Source organism: Carlito syrichta, unplaced genomic scaffold (genome assembly GCF_000164805.1).
Source record: "Carlito syrichta isolate Samal-C Ts95f unplaced genomic scaffold, Tarsius_syrichta-2.0.1 Scaffold301892, whole genome shotgun sequence".
NCBI classification, from domain to species: domain Eukaryota; kingdom Metazoa; phylum Chordata; class Mammalia; order Primates; family Tarsiidae; genus Carlito; species Carlito syrichta.
Window position 1 is genome coordinate 187,214 of NW_007245988.1, and position 15,210 is coordinate 202,423.

General features: G+C 37.0%; 1 protein-coding gene across 1 annotated transcript in view; it reads left to right on the forward strand.

Annotated features, from left to right (window-relative positions):
• USP15 (ubiquitin specific peptidase 15) overlaps nucleotides 1–13,984 on the forward strand; it is a 97,640-nt gene extending 83,656 nt beyond the window's left edge. Inside the window, exons 17-21 of the mRNA XM_021711166.1 lie at nucleotides 370–485; nucleotides 1,141–1,290; nucleotides 3,606–3,709; nucleotides 9,542–9,630; nucleotides 12,054–13,984. Coding sequence (XP_021566841.1) covers nucleotides 370–485; nucleotides 1,141–1,290; nucleotides 3,606–3,709; nucleotides 9,542–9,630; nucleotides 12,054–12,236 — 642 coding nt within the window. The 3' untranslated portion in view covers nucleotides 12,237–13,984. The remainder of the gene's footprint in view (nucleotides 1–369; nucleotides 486–1,140; nucleotides 1,291–3,605; nucleotides 3,710–9,541; nucleotides 9,631–12,053) is intronic.
• Nucleotides 13,985–15,210: the final 1,226 nt, after the last annotated feature.

Genomic DNA, 15,210 nt, shown 5'->3' on the forward strand with positions numbered 1-15,210 from the left:
TCTTTTTCCTTTCCTTAATTTACTTTGATTATCACCGTTAATCATACTGTGTTGTTACACTCTTTGCTTCTACCAAATATTTATTTTACTATAAAAAACTGGTTATGAATTTGAAGAGAAAGTCTTTTCAAAAATACCTTTTTCAAAGAAAGGTTCAGAGCTGGTTTTGAACCTGCTTTCTATTGACATGTTTTAGTCATAGGTGTACACAGGAGTTATTTAGAAGTAGGGCGTAAATCTCTACTGAAGTAAGCTTTATGTTTTTTTGAGAAAGTTTAGGAGTTTTCATTATTATCCATAGTAATATGGTATCACTAAAATGAGTTTTATTTCATTTGTTCTCTTAACTCAAGAAATACTTCTCTTTAGGATTTTGAAAAACATGAAAGTGTGGAATACAAACCTCCTAAAAAACCCTTTGTGAAATTAAAAGATTGCATTGAGCTTTTTACAACGAAAGAAAAGCTAGGTGCTGAAGATCCCTGGTAAGAGACAAAGTGAAATAATTGTTCCTAATTATTTTCTGTAAAGATTTATTCTGAGGTATTTGCTACATCTAGTTGAAAAAGTCATCACTAAATTCCCTTTGACTATTTTAAGTAAGCATTCTGTATATAAGTTATAGTCTATTTAGAGGAAAGGGAATGTCTTTGAAAGTATTATACAGTGTTAGGCCTTAATTTCATTACTGTATCTTCTATATTAGCCATTTTACTGTTAATAATTTTAGTTACTTTTTCCCAAGAATTTCAAGAGAATTTTTTAGGAAAACTATACAGATACATTTGTGGTGTTATTCCATTGGAGGCCAGAAGATTTGAGATTTTATAATACCTATTCTCAGCATAGATTTGTGGTAAATGTTATTTTAGTGTACTAAAATGTAAACAATCTACCCTCATAATTTCTTTGAATATTCATTTGCATATTAATTTATAATGGCTAAACCTATTTGGAAAGTGTTGAAAGTAAAAATAATAAAGAGGAGTTGCTGTCAACCTGGTACATATTAAGCATACAATATTTGGTCCCTGAATAAATGTAAAATTTTGCAAGCTTTTTTTGTCTAGTATATTTATTAATGGGAATTGTTTGCTTATTTGTACCTCTGTCGAGCTTTAAATATCTTTTTATTTTTAGGTATTGTCCAAATTGTAAAGAACATCAGCAAGCTACAAAGAAATTGGATTTATGGTCCCTGCCTCCAGTACTTGTGGTACATCTCAAGCGATTTTCTTACAGTCGATACATGAGAGATAAGTTGGATACCTTAGTTGATTTTCCTATCAAGTAAGTTGTGCTTGTCCTTTATAAGCATTGGACAGCTCTAACTTTTTTCACATTTATTTGTTGCTTTTCTGAAATTATTCTTTTTTTTTTTTTTTTTTTTTTGAGTTGGAGTCTCACTCTGTCTCCGAGACTGGGGTGCAGTGGCCGCTCCTGGCCACCGCAGCCTCAACCTCCCTGGGCTCCAGCGATCCTTCTGCCTCAGCCTTCCAAGTAGCTGGAACTACAGGCGCACGCTACCACACCCAGCTAATTTTTTGATTTATTGTAGAGATGAGGTCTCGCCAAGTTGCCCAGGCGGGTCTCAAACCCGCGGGCTCAGGCATTCCACTCACCTCAGCCTCCCAAAGGCACAGGATTACAGGCTGAGCCACCGAGCCCGGCTTGAAATTATTCTTTAGTAAACATCAGATACCCATTGGACCCAAATTCAATTTTTAAATTTATTTTTGAATAGTTCTAACAGTTTGTAGATTGGTATTTATTTTTTTCTATTTTAAACTACCTGTTTGGTACTATGCTCTCAAATAGTAAACATAGTACCAAATAGGTAGTTTTGTAACCCTTGTAGTCCTCCCTTCCCTTCCCCAACTTTTGGAGTCTCCAGTGTCTGTTATTTCCATCTTTTTGTCTGTGTATACCAATTTTTTTTTCTAAAGACAAAAAATATATACATTTTTTAAAAAATACTATAAAAGTTATTCTGTGTTACATGACCTTATGGATTCTTTGGTCCCATTTATAAATTTAAGATACTTTAAGGAACTTAGTAATTTTATTTTTCCTAGGGATTATTTCATCATTACTCATCAATTATTTCTAAATGTGCTCTTTTGAAAAAGGCTAAAAACAGAATGGGATTGTTGCTTGAAGGATGACACAGTAGTGAAATAGATCATCCCTATTGCACCATCCTGCAGTTTTCTTATTGCCATTGTATGATATTTTTGTAAAAAGGTATAAAAAGTCTGAAGGCAATATCTTTGTATTTTTTTTAAGCTTTCACTAAACAGTTTAGAATTCAGAAGGATAAAAAGGGAACACTATATTCTCATACACTTAGTCATGTAACAGGAAGGACCATCACATAGTATTTTGCAACGAGAACTTGCTGCTATCTCATTTTTCAAAAAGAACGTGCAAGAGTATTCTTTCGTATTTTGTGATCTATTACTTGATATACTTAGTAAATAGATGCCTAAAGCAAGTATAGCTAAAAAGATGACTGGAAGGAAATAGATGATGTAAAATTGAAAATGATTTGCAATTATTAAGCAAAAGAAAATGTCGTTTTTCTCTTTAACTAGTTTGTGATCCAATAAAAGTTTTCAGTGATACAGCATTTGGTGGTATAAGTGCAAGAATAAGAATTCAAAGGAGTGACAAGCTAGAATCTATTAGAGATGTGTTTGAAATTTGGAATCATTATTGCTTTTTAATGATGCAAATACAAGAACAACAACCAGAAATAATAACAAGCTTATTTATAAGATGGCCATTTTCCAGGTTCACACATGACAGTTCATGAACAGTCAGTTGCAAAGGATACTGCCTGTTTGGGAAATATAGATCCTCAAAACCAGGAGATGTGGAATACAAATTAGGGTTTAATGTATTTAAGTTTTTTAAAATTTCTGAGACAGTTGTTTTCACTATCCTTTTATTTTTCCTTATATAAATCATTCCTATAAACTACATAAAAATAATAGAACGCTATTGGACCCAGATGGTAAATGGTGATGACTGTTTTATCTGTTATACCGAGAATTAAATCTATTAGCCTGAAAGCATTAATCTAAATGACAGCATTCAGTGGATCACTTTTCAATTCTCAACCCCTATGCAAATTTTTACCTAAACATTCCAGTCTCAGGGGTATGTGTATGATTTGTTTTATAAGCATTATTTGGTTCTTGATAACTTTCTGTTATTGTGGGGGGTGTTGTTTATTTATTTTACTATTTTAAAGTTGTGGGGCACAGGTCAGTACTGCATACATAAGTGGTTTAGGTACAGGTGAAGTTTTGGGCCTCCCACTGAACCTCACTTTGCCTGAGCTAGGATCAGGCACCCTTATTGATGTTATTTGCTCCCTCCCCCGAGCAGTGTCCCACTACGCCAGTCCCTTTTTTGTAGCATTATGATAGATGTTCAGGGTCCACTCTTGAGTAAGAACATGTAGTACTCAGATCTGTTTCTGTGATAGATCACTGAGTGTGATAGACTACAATCTCAATAATTTCTTTAGTGAGTTCTACATGTTCATTTATAGGTACTTCGAGACAACATAAAATTAACTTGATTTCTTTTTTAAACAGTGATTTGGATATGTCGGAATTCTTGATTAATCCAAATGCAGGTCCTTGCCGCTATAATTTGATTGCTGTTTCCAACCACTACGGAGGAATGGGAGGAGGACACTGTAAGTTGACAATTTACCCTTAAACCCAAATCATGTTTGCATAACTGCACACTTTTTTCTTAAGATACTTATTGCTTTTGAAAGGTAAAATGTCAAATGTGTCTTCCATGTGGTAATTCAATATTGACGAATGAGTCAGCTTTTGAGCTTTTTTTTTTTTCACATCAGTTATACTGGATTGAATTAATTGTCTTCCTCAGTTGAAGACACAGAAAGGAACATAGTCGGTCCATTTGGAGATCCTCTACTTCCCCCATTCTTCTTCCACTTCCCTTTCTAACATGTTTGATGCATATTCTCTTGTAAATCATGCATATTTGCTCATTTATATACTGAGTACTGTGCTATAGATCTCAATAGATTTTACTTTTTTTCTTGATATTTTTCTTAAGACTTATCCATATTACTTAGTGTCCATTTAGTTCATTGCTTCTCACCACTCATGACTTATATCTACCATATTTTATCTCTCCACTTATCTCATGATGGACATCCAGATTACCTTTAACTCTACCACCATAAGACTGACACATGTCATCAGTTTGGTATCTTGTGTAAGAATTTCTTTGAGCAGCATGCCACTAAGTGAGATTGCTGAGTTTAAGTGAGTTTTTAAGTGTTCCAGATTGCTCTTCAGAATGTTTTTAACAGTCTACACTCTCCAATGATAGTTTTTTTTTGTTGAACCATCCTTGCATTCTTGGGGTATAGCCTACTTATCTTTATGTCTATTTTGATACCCAGTTGCATTCCATTAAAGTAATTTTATTTAGGACTGTTGGAAATTTTATTTATACGTGAAATGGTTTTGGATTTTTTTAATGTTGTTATCTTTGGAATCAAGATTACAGCCTTAAAACAAGCTGAGACGCTTTGTTCTTTTTCTATTTCTTGGATCATCTAGTACAGTATAGGAATATACTATTAAGTATGAAAGTCTAGTAGAATTTACCTATAAAGCCATCTGGGCTTTATGATTATAAACTTTTCTACATATGTTATACATATTGGTCTATTCAGTTTTCTTTTTCCTTTTGTGTATATTTTGACATTTTCTATTTTTCTAAAAATGTATCTATTTCATTTAAGTTTTCCAAGTTATTTGAGAATAGTTGCTTATAATACCTATATGCTATCAGGGCACACGTGCAGGTTTATTAAATGAATATAGGCTTGGACTTCTATCGAACCTGCTCTCAAATAGTGAACATAGTACCACATAGGTAGTTTTTAACCCTTGTAATCCTCCCTTCCCAACCCCAACTTTTGGTGTCTCCAGTGTCTGTTATTTCCATCTTTTTGTCTGTGTATACCAATGTTTAGCTCCCACTTCTAAGTGATATAACATGTGGTATCTGATCTTCTGTTTTTGCATTAATTTACTTAGGATAATGGCTTCTGGAGCTGCATACATGTTGCTGTATGATTTTATTCTTTTTTATGGCTTTTTAGTATTCCATGGTATCTGTGTACCACATTTTCTTTATCCAGTCCACTGTTGATGGGCACATAGGTTGATTGCATGTCTCTACTATTGTGATATGAGTACCAATATCTTTTTTTAGAACAGTTCCTTTCCTTTGGCTATATACTCAGTAATGGGGTTGCTGAGTCAAATGGTAGTTCTTTTTGTAGTTCTTGGAGAATTCTCCAAATTGCCTTCCACAGGGACTGAGCTAATTTATATTCCCATTAACAATGTATGAGCATTCCCTTCCACACCCTCGCCAACATCTGTTATTTTTTTATTTATTGTGGTTCTGATTTGCATTTCTCTGATGATTAGTTGTGTTGAGCATTTTAAATATTTGTTGACTGCTTGTGTGTCTTCTGAAAATTGTCAGTTTATGACCTTGCCTACTTTTTTTTTTTGAGTTGAAGTCTCACCTGTTGCTCAGGCTGGAGTGCAGTGGTACACTCACGGCCACCCCAGTGTCAACCTGCTGGGCTCTGGCAATTCTTCTGCCTCAGCCTTCCAAGTAGCTGGAACTATGGGCATGCGCTACCATGCCCGGCTAACTTTTGATTTACTATAGAGACGAGGTCTTGTCAAGTTGCCCAGGCTGGTCCCAAACCCACGGGCTCAGGTAATCTACTCGCCTTGGCCTCCCAAAGTTCTAGGATTACAAGCTGAGCGACTGTGCCCAGCCTTTTGCCCATTTTTTAATGGGTTTTTTTTTCTCTGTTTAATTTCCTTATAGATTCTGGGTATTAGTCCTTTATCAGATGCATACTTTGAAAACATTATCACTCATTTTCTAGGTTTTCTGTTGCCTTTGTTGATAGTTTCTTCTGCTGTGCAGAAGCTCTTCAGTTTAATTAGGTTCTAGTGGTCAGTTTTTCTTTTTGTTGCATTTGTTTTTGAAGATTGTGCTTGCCAAAGTCAGAGCAGGTTGTGGGATATGTCTGCATGTGCTCAGGCTCAAGGATGGAAGACAGGTGCGCAGCCGTGTGGCACTTGCCATCAGCCTGGGTCTAAGGAGGGGTGAGTGTAGCTGCACCTTGGCCATCCAGTTCCCTGTGCCTGGGAGGATCTCCATCCACCATGACCAACAATGGTGCTGGCGGGGAAGAACTCACAGCAGTTGGCAGGCAAGGGCTGCAGGTAGCAGAGCAGCACTCCCACCCACCTTTCCACTGAGCCCTGGGCTCCCTAGGGTCGATCTCAGCTAGACTTGTGCTGCTGTTTCTGTGGCTTCAGCCTCCTCACATGGGCACTGCAGCAGCTCCTGGCTCTCCTCCCTCCATTTTCTGCTCAAAAACCATTCACTGGGACTTTGATCTTCCTTCTAATGAGAACTGGCCAGTGATATCCCACATCAGCCATCTTGCAGAGAAGAACTACCTTTTAAAAATATCAGTCTTCCCAGAGATCTGTCTTAATAATCTTTTCGAAGAATAATCTTTTCATGTTGTTAACTTTCCATATTACTGTGTGTATTTACTGTCTCACTGATTTTATCCCTTCTCTTCATTGTATATTTCTTCTTGATACTTAGGCTTTGCTGTGTTGAATGCTTGCCTTTTTGCTTCCCATTGTGTTTCCTGTAATGAAGGCAGTAATTAAAGGCTATAACCTTCCTGCTAAGTATTACTGCTCTATCTAATGGATTTTGAAATGAAGCATTTTACTGTTTTTCAACTCTGTATTTTTAAATTTCCTTTATATTTCTTCATTGACCCAGAGTCATTTAATCAAATGCTTACTTTCCATATATGTCGAATTTTTCTCAATCTATCATTTTGTTTTTAATTTTATTACATAACAGCTCAGAGCACTGTCTGTATTCTTTAGGAGTTTGAAATTTCTAAAGTGGTTTAATACATGGTCTGTTTCCTAAATATATGTGTTCTTAGAAAAAAAAAATATTCCCCATTCAGATATAGTTGTACATATCTAATAGTTAAGGCTTATCAATTGTACTCAAACCATTACCATCGCTGAGGATTTTTTAAGTCTTTTCTGTCAGGACTCCTACCAAAGTGTTGATTTATCTGTTTCTCCCAACAGTTTTTTTAGTTGTTACTTTGCGTCATTAGTTTTATTTCTGTTTATAACCGGTAGCTCTTCTTTCTGTTTTGTTCGTTTTACCTGGATTTGACATTCTTTTGTCTTTTTCTCTGCTTTTAAAAGTGTTACTCTAGCTTTCTTTTGATACCATCATTTAACTTACAAATCGTTGGACATATCTCTTATAGATTACATAGATCTTGCTTGTCTTTTTATTCATTCTGAAAATGTTTGTTTTACTTTCCAAGCATAGTGTGTACTCTGCAGTGGTCTTAGGTTCAGAATGACAAACTCATAACACTGAAAAGTAGTACCTCGTTTACTTAGAGTTAAGAAAGGGTGCAGGGCAAGAAGCAACACAGCATGCCCAGCAGCAGCTTAGCAGAGGCCCTTGGCAGCTGGAAGAGGAGAACTTAGGGATGGGCTGGCGTAGCCCACTGCTGCTTCCTTCAGCTCCTCACCAAGGCTGATTTTTAGCCAGAGCACGTGGAGGGTATGACCGTACTAGTACTAGTTATCAACTATTGTTAGCCCAACAGGACTTAGACTCTAATTCAAGTAGCTTGAATGTTGCTGATTCCAGTGACAGAGAAACCAGGCATTGATTGTCCCACATGTGAAATGTAAAATCTTTCTTTTAACCTGTCTTCTTTTTTCTGCCGCTGACCCCTCCTGTCACGTTCTCCAGCCATCCTGCACGTGCACATGCGTATCCAGGAACTCACCTGGTGTGCCACCTTCAGTCTTAGCAGGGCTCTCGGTGGCTTTTATTAGTTTCTTTGATCCTCTGCTTCAATGGTTTTTCTCCATGCTTGACTTTTGGGGAGAGGGAACCAACAGCAGGTAGAATGTGAGATGTTTCCTCTACATGATAGATGCTCAATAAAATTGTTAACTAAACAACTTACAGTTTAAACCATTGTGTTCTTGGGGTTGGTTGGCTGATAGGCTGATTGGTTTGTCTTCCAAATTATCTTCTGGCCACCAGTGGAGCTTCACCAAAGATAGGAGAGCTAACTCTTAAATACATGCTTGCCTTACTTTCCAACTGATGTCATTCTTTTCTGCGCATTACCCAAACAGGTAATTTAGTAGAAAGAGTATGTTGCCCTTTGATTGTAACTGTATCGAGGTTAATTTATTATTAATTTATTACTTATGTATGAAAAAGAAGAAGAGTAAACTTCCTTCTGTGGTAGGCAGAATTATTTAAAGGCCATACCCTATAAAGTGTCACTCTTTAGAAGCTGTGGCCACAGATCATTGTTTGGGGAACTTTTGCAACTTTGTTTCTTCAGTTATTGGGTAGCTCCTACAAAGCATGGGATGGGAAAGGGGGCATTATTTTTTAGTTAAGGCAGATCTTTCAAAATGATGCAGATTAATTGCTTTTTACCTTTCTCTTACGCTGTACAGTCATCCCTTGGTATCAGTGAAGGATTGGCTCCACGACCCCCTCTGTGGGTACCAAACTCCACAGATGTCATATTTACATATAACTTGCACACATCTTCCTGGACACTTTAAATCATGTGTCCATTACTTATAACACACGATACAGTCGGCATACATCACCTCATTCATGTGGACTCAAAGTAGTACTCAGCAAGTGTGGCAAATTCAAGTTGTGCTTTTTGGAGCTTTGTGGATGTTTTTTCTGAATATTTTTGATCCACAGTTGGTTGAATCCTGGGATGTGGAACCCACAGATATGGAGGGCTGACTGTACCTTTATTAAAAGATTGAAAGATATCCTGGCATAGAGAAACACTACAACAAAATGAGTAGAGTTTTCAGAAAAGAAATTGCCATAGAAAATATAAATAATAGTTGACATTTCAAACTTTGGAGTTAGAGGCAGAACTGGGTTTAAATCCTAATTCTGCTACCTAACAGCTATACTACCTTGAGCAAACTTACCTTCTTTTGAGGCCTTAAGTTCCCATCTCTAAGGTGGGAAGAATAATAGTGATAATACCTTCTTTGTGTGGTAGTACACGTAAAGTGCATAGCACTGTGCCCTACATAAATGTTACCATTTACTCTTCATTACTGTTATTCTTCTGTGAATTTAAAAATGATGTTTTTTCCTGGGATGAAAATGAATGTTTTAATTTATATGAAGATGCTTTAGGTGACTAGATGGTAGGAAATTATTGTAAACACCTTTAGTCAATTGAATGTGTCATAAATCGGCATCATAGAGATAATTACCATGTAATTTTTGTAGGTACTCCTTATATAGGTGATTATAGAGTTTGAGGGTTCCCCAGAAAACCAAGATCGTTCTAGTCACAGAAGTGATTACATTTTCTCATTAGATACTGCTTTCGCAAAAAATAAAGATGATGGAAAATGGTACTATTTTGATGACAGTAGTGTCTCCACTGCATCTGAAGACCAAATTGTGGTAAGTGTGTCTTACATTTACTGAAAATCCTGGGAGCCACTGTCTGTTTTGAGTTGGGGTCACCAGGCTGGAGGGCTGTGGCAGAGAGCATCCACTGCTTTAAGGAGTGAATACAAGTTAATGAAAGGAACCCATGGAACATGAGAGTCTGTGTTGTAGCAGTTCTAGTAGCTGAGAGAGACTTGATCTGATTTAGAGAAATGTCAAGTCATCCCCTGAATGGAAATGTATCTTCTAAATTGCCCACTATCAAAAGCACAAATTCCAAGATAAAAATTTTTCTGGTAGTTTTCAACATGAGTGGTTTCCAGTAAAAATAATTAAATTTTTCTCTGGAAAGTAGGAGCAACTCTTACCTTTCTAGACATTGGCTGCTTAAAGTTAGAAGGTCAAAACGGAAAAACATATTTTAAGTGTTTCATCATACCTAAGAGCTTTAACGCCGTATACTATCTTAAGACAATTAAGTATTCAAACTTAAAATAACATAGAGAAAACAAATTATAAGTTTTTAAAAGATGAACACTTGTGTCCTTGCTACCTTCACATTGTTTTGACTAGTAGAGAAGTGAGGAAGAACGCTTGCATCCGTGGATCATCTTTGGCTTGAGCCAAAATATTGGCCTTAGTTGTGCTTCAACATCAGAGAAGACCTTTATCTTCAGAAGTTGGCTGATGGAGGATGACTACAGTGTAGTCTCAGGTGAAAGCTGACAAGTGTTTGACCGGGGGTTCTTTTTCGTTTTATCTTTTTAAGAGATAGGGTCTTGCTCTGTCACCCAGGCTGGAGTGCAGTGGCATGATCATAACTCACAACAGACTCCTCCTGCTGGGCTCAAAAGATCTCCTAAGTAGCTGGGACTATAGGTGTATGCTGCCACGCCCAGCTAATTTCTTAAAAAATGTTTTTGTAGAGACGAGTCCCACTATGTTGCCCAGGTTGGTCAACAAGGGTTTTCTTCCATACATTTTGCATTTCTATAAATTTTACTTGCTATAAAGAGTGAGAAATATAGTATTTGCTCATATGATAGTTCCCGTGCACAAGGTTTTCTGTTGATGTGATGAACACTGACTGCTTTGTTTCCCAGATTAAATTGTATATTCCTTGAGAGCAGAGACTGGGATTTAGTGTCTAATGCTTTAAAGTCTTCAACTTCAACAAATTAACAAACTTCCGGGCCCAATTACCAGCAGAGCTTTATTCTCTCATTGCATGATTGAGACCTGAAGTAATTTTGAATTGTTTTTCTCTCTCTCTCTAGGTGTGCCTAAGTTAATGATATTTTCAGTTTATATTTAAACTCCTGATTTCTTTTGTCCTGAACTTTTCCATTCTGTTCTCTTTAATCTCCCAGTTCAAATGTCCTAAAATCACCCACATCCTTCTTCAAAGTCTCTTTAACAACATTGCAGACTAACCTTGTTTATGTACAACGTATGAATTTGACATTACTGTGCATTTTAACAATGGGCTGATTCTTCATATGTTCAACAAATGTTTGAGTACCTCATGTATATAGGTATATAAGGTCAGGATTTGTTGAGACCGCAGAAGAGTCTGAGGGAAAAAAAAGAGAGAGAAAGAGAAGATCTAAGGAGTAGTTTTGTCAGAGTACAAACTACAAAGTAGTTTTGGAAGCCAAAACCTGTTTGTCAAAGGAAAAAAGAGAGATGAAGCATTAAATGCTGCCGAGAGGTTGACCAAAAGGACGGAAAACGGCACCAGTGTAGTTGTTTATTGGGAGTTTACTGACCCCAGTAAAAGCCATGGTGTCAGAAGAGTCTGGACACGAGTCAGGCGCCTGTGAATTGAGGAGTGTGGGGAAGATGAATGACGAGCGTAGGCCCCACTGGGCTGTCATCTGGCTGTGAGGAAAAGAGAGGTGCGCGGCGGCCGGGAGGGGAGGTGGCTGGCGAGGGGCTGACGGTGGGAAAGGGCCTGCTTCTTTAATGCCGCGGAGAAAAGTATGGGGTCACAGGCCTCACGGAAGACCCGGAGTGATGACTGATGGAACGGTGTCCTTCAGACAGTGGGAAAAGGTGGGCTCCACAGCAAACCTGGGGTGAAGCACCGGTTAGAGAGAGGGCCGCTCCCCTTGCTTAGCGGCAACAGGGATGAAGACACAGAACCCAGCTGCTGCTGGAGAACTAGATCACTCTGGTATATACTTGCATTTGTTTCTTGGTTCAAATAACAGAGAAGAGAATAAGAAATTGTGATTCTAGTGCTACCCATTCTTCCTTCATACATAGCAATCCTTTTATATGTAGCCAGTGTTAGTAACTTCCATCTGCCCATGCATGGTTTCTCTATCTGATGTCTGCTCTCTCACCAAAATTGGTCACCACCCAAAACTCCCTACTGCATTTCATGTGGCCTTTGAGAATCATGACCATTGCAACACTCTTTGTTTTGACAGTCCAAAGCAGCATATGTGCTCTTCTACCAGAGACAAGACACTTTCAGTGGAACTGGCTTTTTTCCTCTTGACCGAGAAACTAAAGGTGCTTCAGCTGCCACTGGCATCCCCTTAGAAAGTGATGAAGACAGCAATGACAATGACAATGACATAGAAAATGAAAACTGTATGCACACTAACTAATGAAAGTCCTGGAAGCCATAAAAGAGAGACTTTCCTGCTGGTGGTGTCTGGAAATGAAGAAGTGACCCACCACATTAAAACAGAAGTCTGAGATGGGGAGTTTCAGATAACCGAATGTAAATCCTTTATCAGATTTTAACTTGTGCAGTACTTGAAGTGAAACACAATGGAAACTTTAACAGAAATTGTCTCTTAATACATTTACAGTCTTGTATTTACAAGCTAAATATATATAGGAAATCACAAATAAATCCCTTTTAAGTTTGCTGCTGTTTTGATGAATTATGTTTTCTTTAAGTTTTTGGATGTGAGTTAATTGATGACAAATGTTAAATTTGTGGATGTTGGTCATTTATTTTGCTCTAATAATACTGCAAGAGAATTATGGCTGAACTTAGTTTTTTGATAATCTAGTTCATGTGCATTAGGCTGCCATACCTACTTCTGATATCTGGCTGCAGTGTCCAGTGGCATAAATACTGCAGCAGTAATCTTGGAAATCCACATTTTCCAATCTCTCCCTGGTAATCAGTGTGGGCCTAGTAAAACCAAATCATGATACAAGAAACAATCTTGAAAAAGTTATTTCCTTTTTTAGTCTCATTAAATGTTCAGAATGTCATATTCATTTTACTGCCACTGTGGAAACAGGTTCTAAATTTCATACTCCATCTAAAGCCATTTCAGTTACATGAAACATTATTTAGTGCTATGGGGATCTATTCTTCAGACATTCAGATTTTTGTTACTTGCTTTAAAATACATATCTTTAATTTGGTGTTGGTCCAAAATTAAAATTTTTGCTGTCTGTTTTTCTCTACCCCATTTTTTTGTAATTTGGCGACTTTAGCTCTCCCACTTACTGTAACATAAGGATAGATTTAATAGTATTCTGTATCCATAATAATAATTGCATCAGATATAGATGAGAGATTTTTTTCATATTCTGGCCTTTAAAACATTAGTGGACAATTGGCTCTAAAGGTAGGTCTGTTAACTTTCTTTGTGTGTTCCTGAGGGAATTCACCGTAGCCTTACAGCTTTCTCAGAAGGTAACTTGTTATAGGAGAAACGGCATTTGCATGTTCCAGAGTCAGAACCTGTACATATATAAAGCATACACACCTTGAACTTGATTTTAGTTCACTACATTCAAGGATCCAGGATGCCAAAAATATGTGTGAACATTTGAAACATTTTTATTTGCTGCTTTTTCCCTTTGATCTAGTTGAAAGAATGTATTGTCGATTGGCATACAATACTGCCTTTAATAGAAAAATCTTAATGCTGGGGCGCATTTCACATATCGACTACCTGAGAAATCGCTTTGTGTCCCACTGTTATTAAAGCAAAAAGTATAATGTTCTTCACTTGAACTAATCAAATACAATAGATTATAAATTGTGTATTGTAAATAAAAGTTCACTCTGTGAGTGCACATTTTGGTAAATTATTTATTTATGTTAGCATTTACAAGTAAAAAGAAAAAAATGCATTTGACCAGGATAAATAAGGTATGTTGATCATGGCTTTGCTTTATATCTTGATATTAAAGCTGGTTTTTCATCCTGGTATTTTAAAAGCTGCTTTGAGTTTTTTCTTTTTTTCTTTTTTCTTTTTTTTTAATGTAAGCTAACCTCCTGCATGACAGAGGTTAAAATTTTGTCTGCACTTGGGTTCACTTGAGTTTACATTTGAAATGTGCATGTTTATTTATACAGATTTCAATAAAGCTATTCAAGGCCTTATTTAGTCTTTCATTTCTTACTCTGAATCTTTTGATAAAAATTCCCTACTTTATGAGTAGATGTCTGTATGCTAGCTTTTTAGTTATCATAGTTAATACTAGGGAAGGAAAGCATGTCAGAGCAAAGTGAGCCTTGTTAAGGACGTGTTTTAAGTTTGGTTTTTTTAACTTCAATATTCATTAAGCGGGTGTTTGTACACAAGTCACTGTGCTAGAGTCTGGAAACACAGCAGTAAACAAATACACCCACCCTTACAGAGCTTACAATCTTTCTGCCACCTACCCACTAACAGACTATATTTCCATTTTTTTGAAGATTTAAGGAAAAGTCAAAGTTAACTCTTTCTAAACTTAGATTGTGGTCTCCATCCTAATTCTCCATAGAACCCACTTCTTTTTTAATGCCTGCCTTTCACCAAAAGAAATGGTGTTTATAATTCCATTGAATCTGTCAAATTCAGATATCTTCAATTGCAAAAGCTACACTTTAGAAACAGTGCCAAAGGGTAATATATATTCTAATTTAAAGTAGATATTCTTAGGTAATACAGGGTAGCAGGAGCCATCCAGACTAGAATTTCTACTTCTAGCTTTGCCACCTGGTAATCACAGGACTTTGAGCTTCTTGCTTTGTTTCTTCACCTTGAAAATGATGACAGTAGCAAGCACTTAATAAGCACTTACTACAGACCAGGCATTATAGTAAAGTGTTTATATTTGCACTGTCACATTTAATCCCACAAGAGGATTAAGCTAGGGATAGTCATCGTTCCCACTTTTCATACAGAGAAACCAAGATAGAAAACGTTCAAGTAATATTCCCAAGTTCACACAGTGGCTATGCGGTAGAGCTGGTGTTCTGTCCTCAGATACACACTACCTCTCTGTTGCAGTGTCTGCCTCACAAGAGTGTTAAGAGCTCAAATGAGATTAGGTGTTTTATGGGGAAGGGCTTTGTAACTGTGGTATACTCACTGATTTCTTAAGTCTACAAAGAAAGTCATCTTGATGTCTAATGACTTGGCTTCTAGACGTATCTTTGGCCTCAGTGTTTGTGTACTGAATAAGAAAAATTCCAACTGGAATATTGACTAAGCTTTCCCTTTAAAAAATTAACTTTGGCTGTGCTCGGTGGCTCAGCCTGTAATCCCAGCACTTTGGGAGGCCAAGGCGAGTGGATTGCCTGAGCCCGCTGGTTCAGAGACCAACCCGGGCAACTTGGCGAGA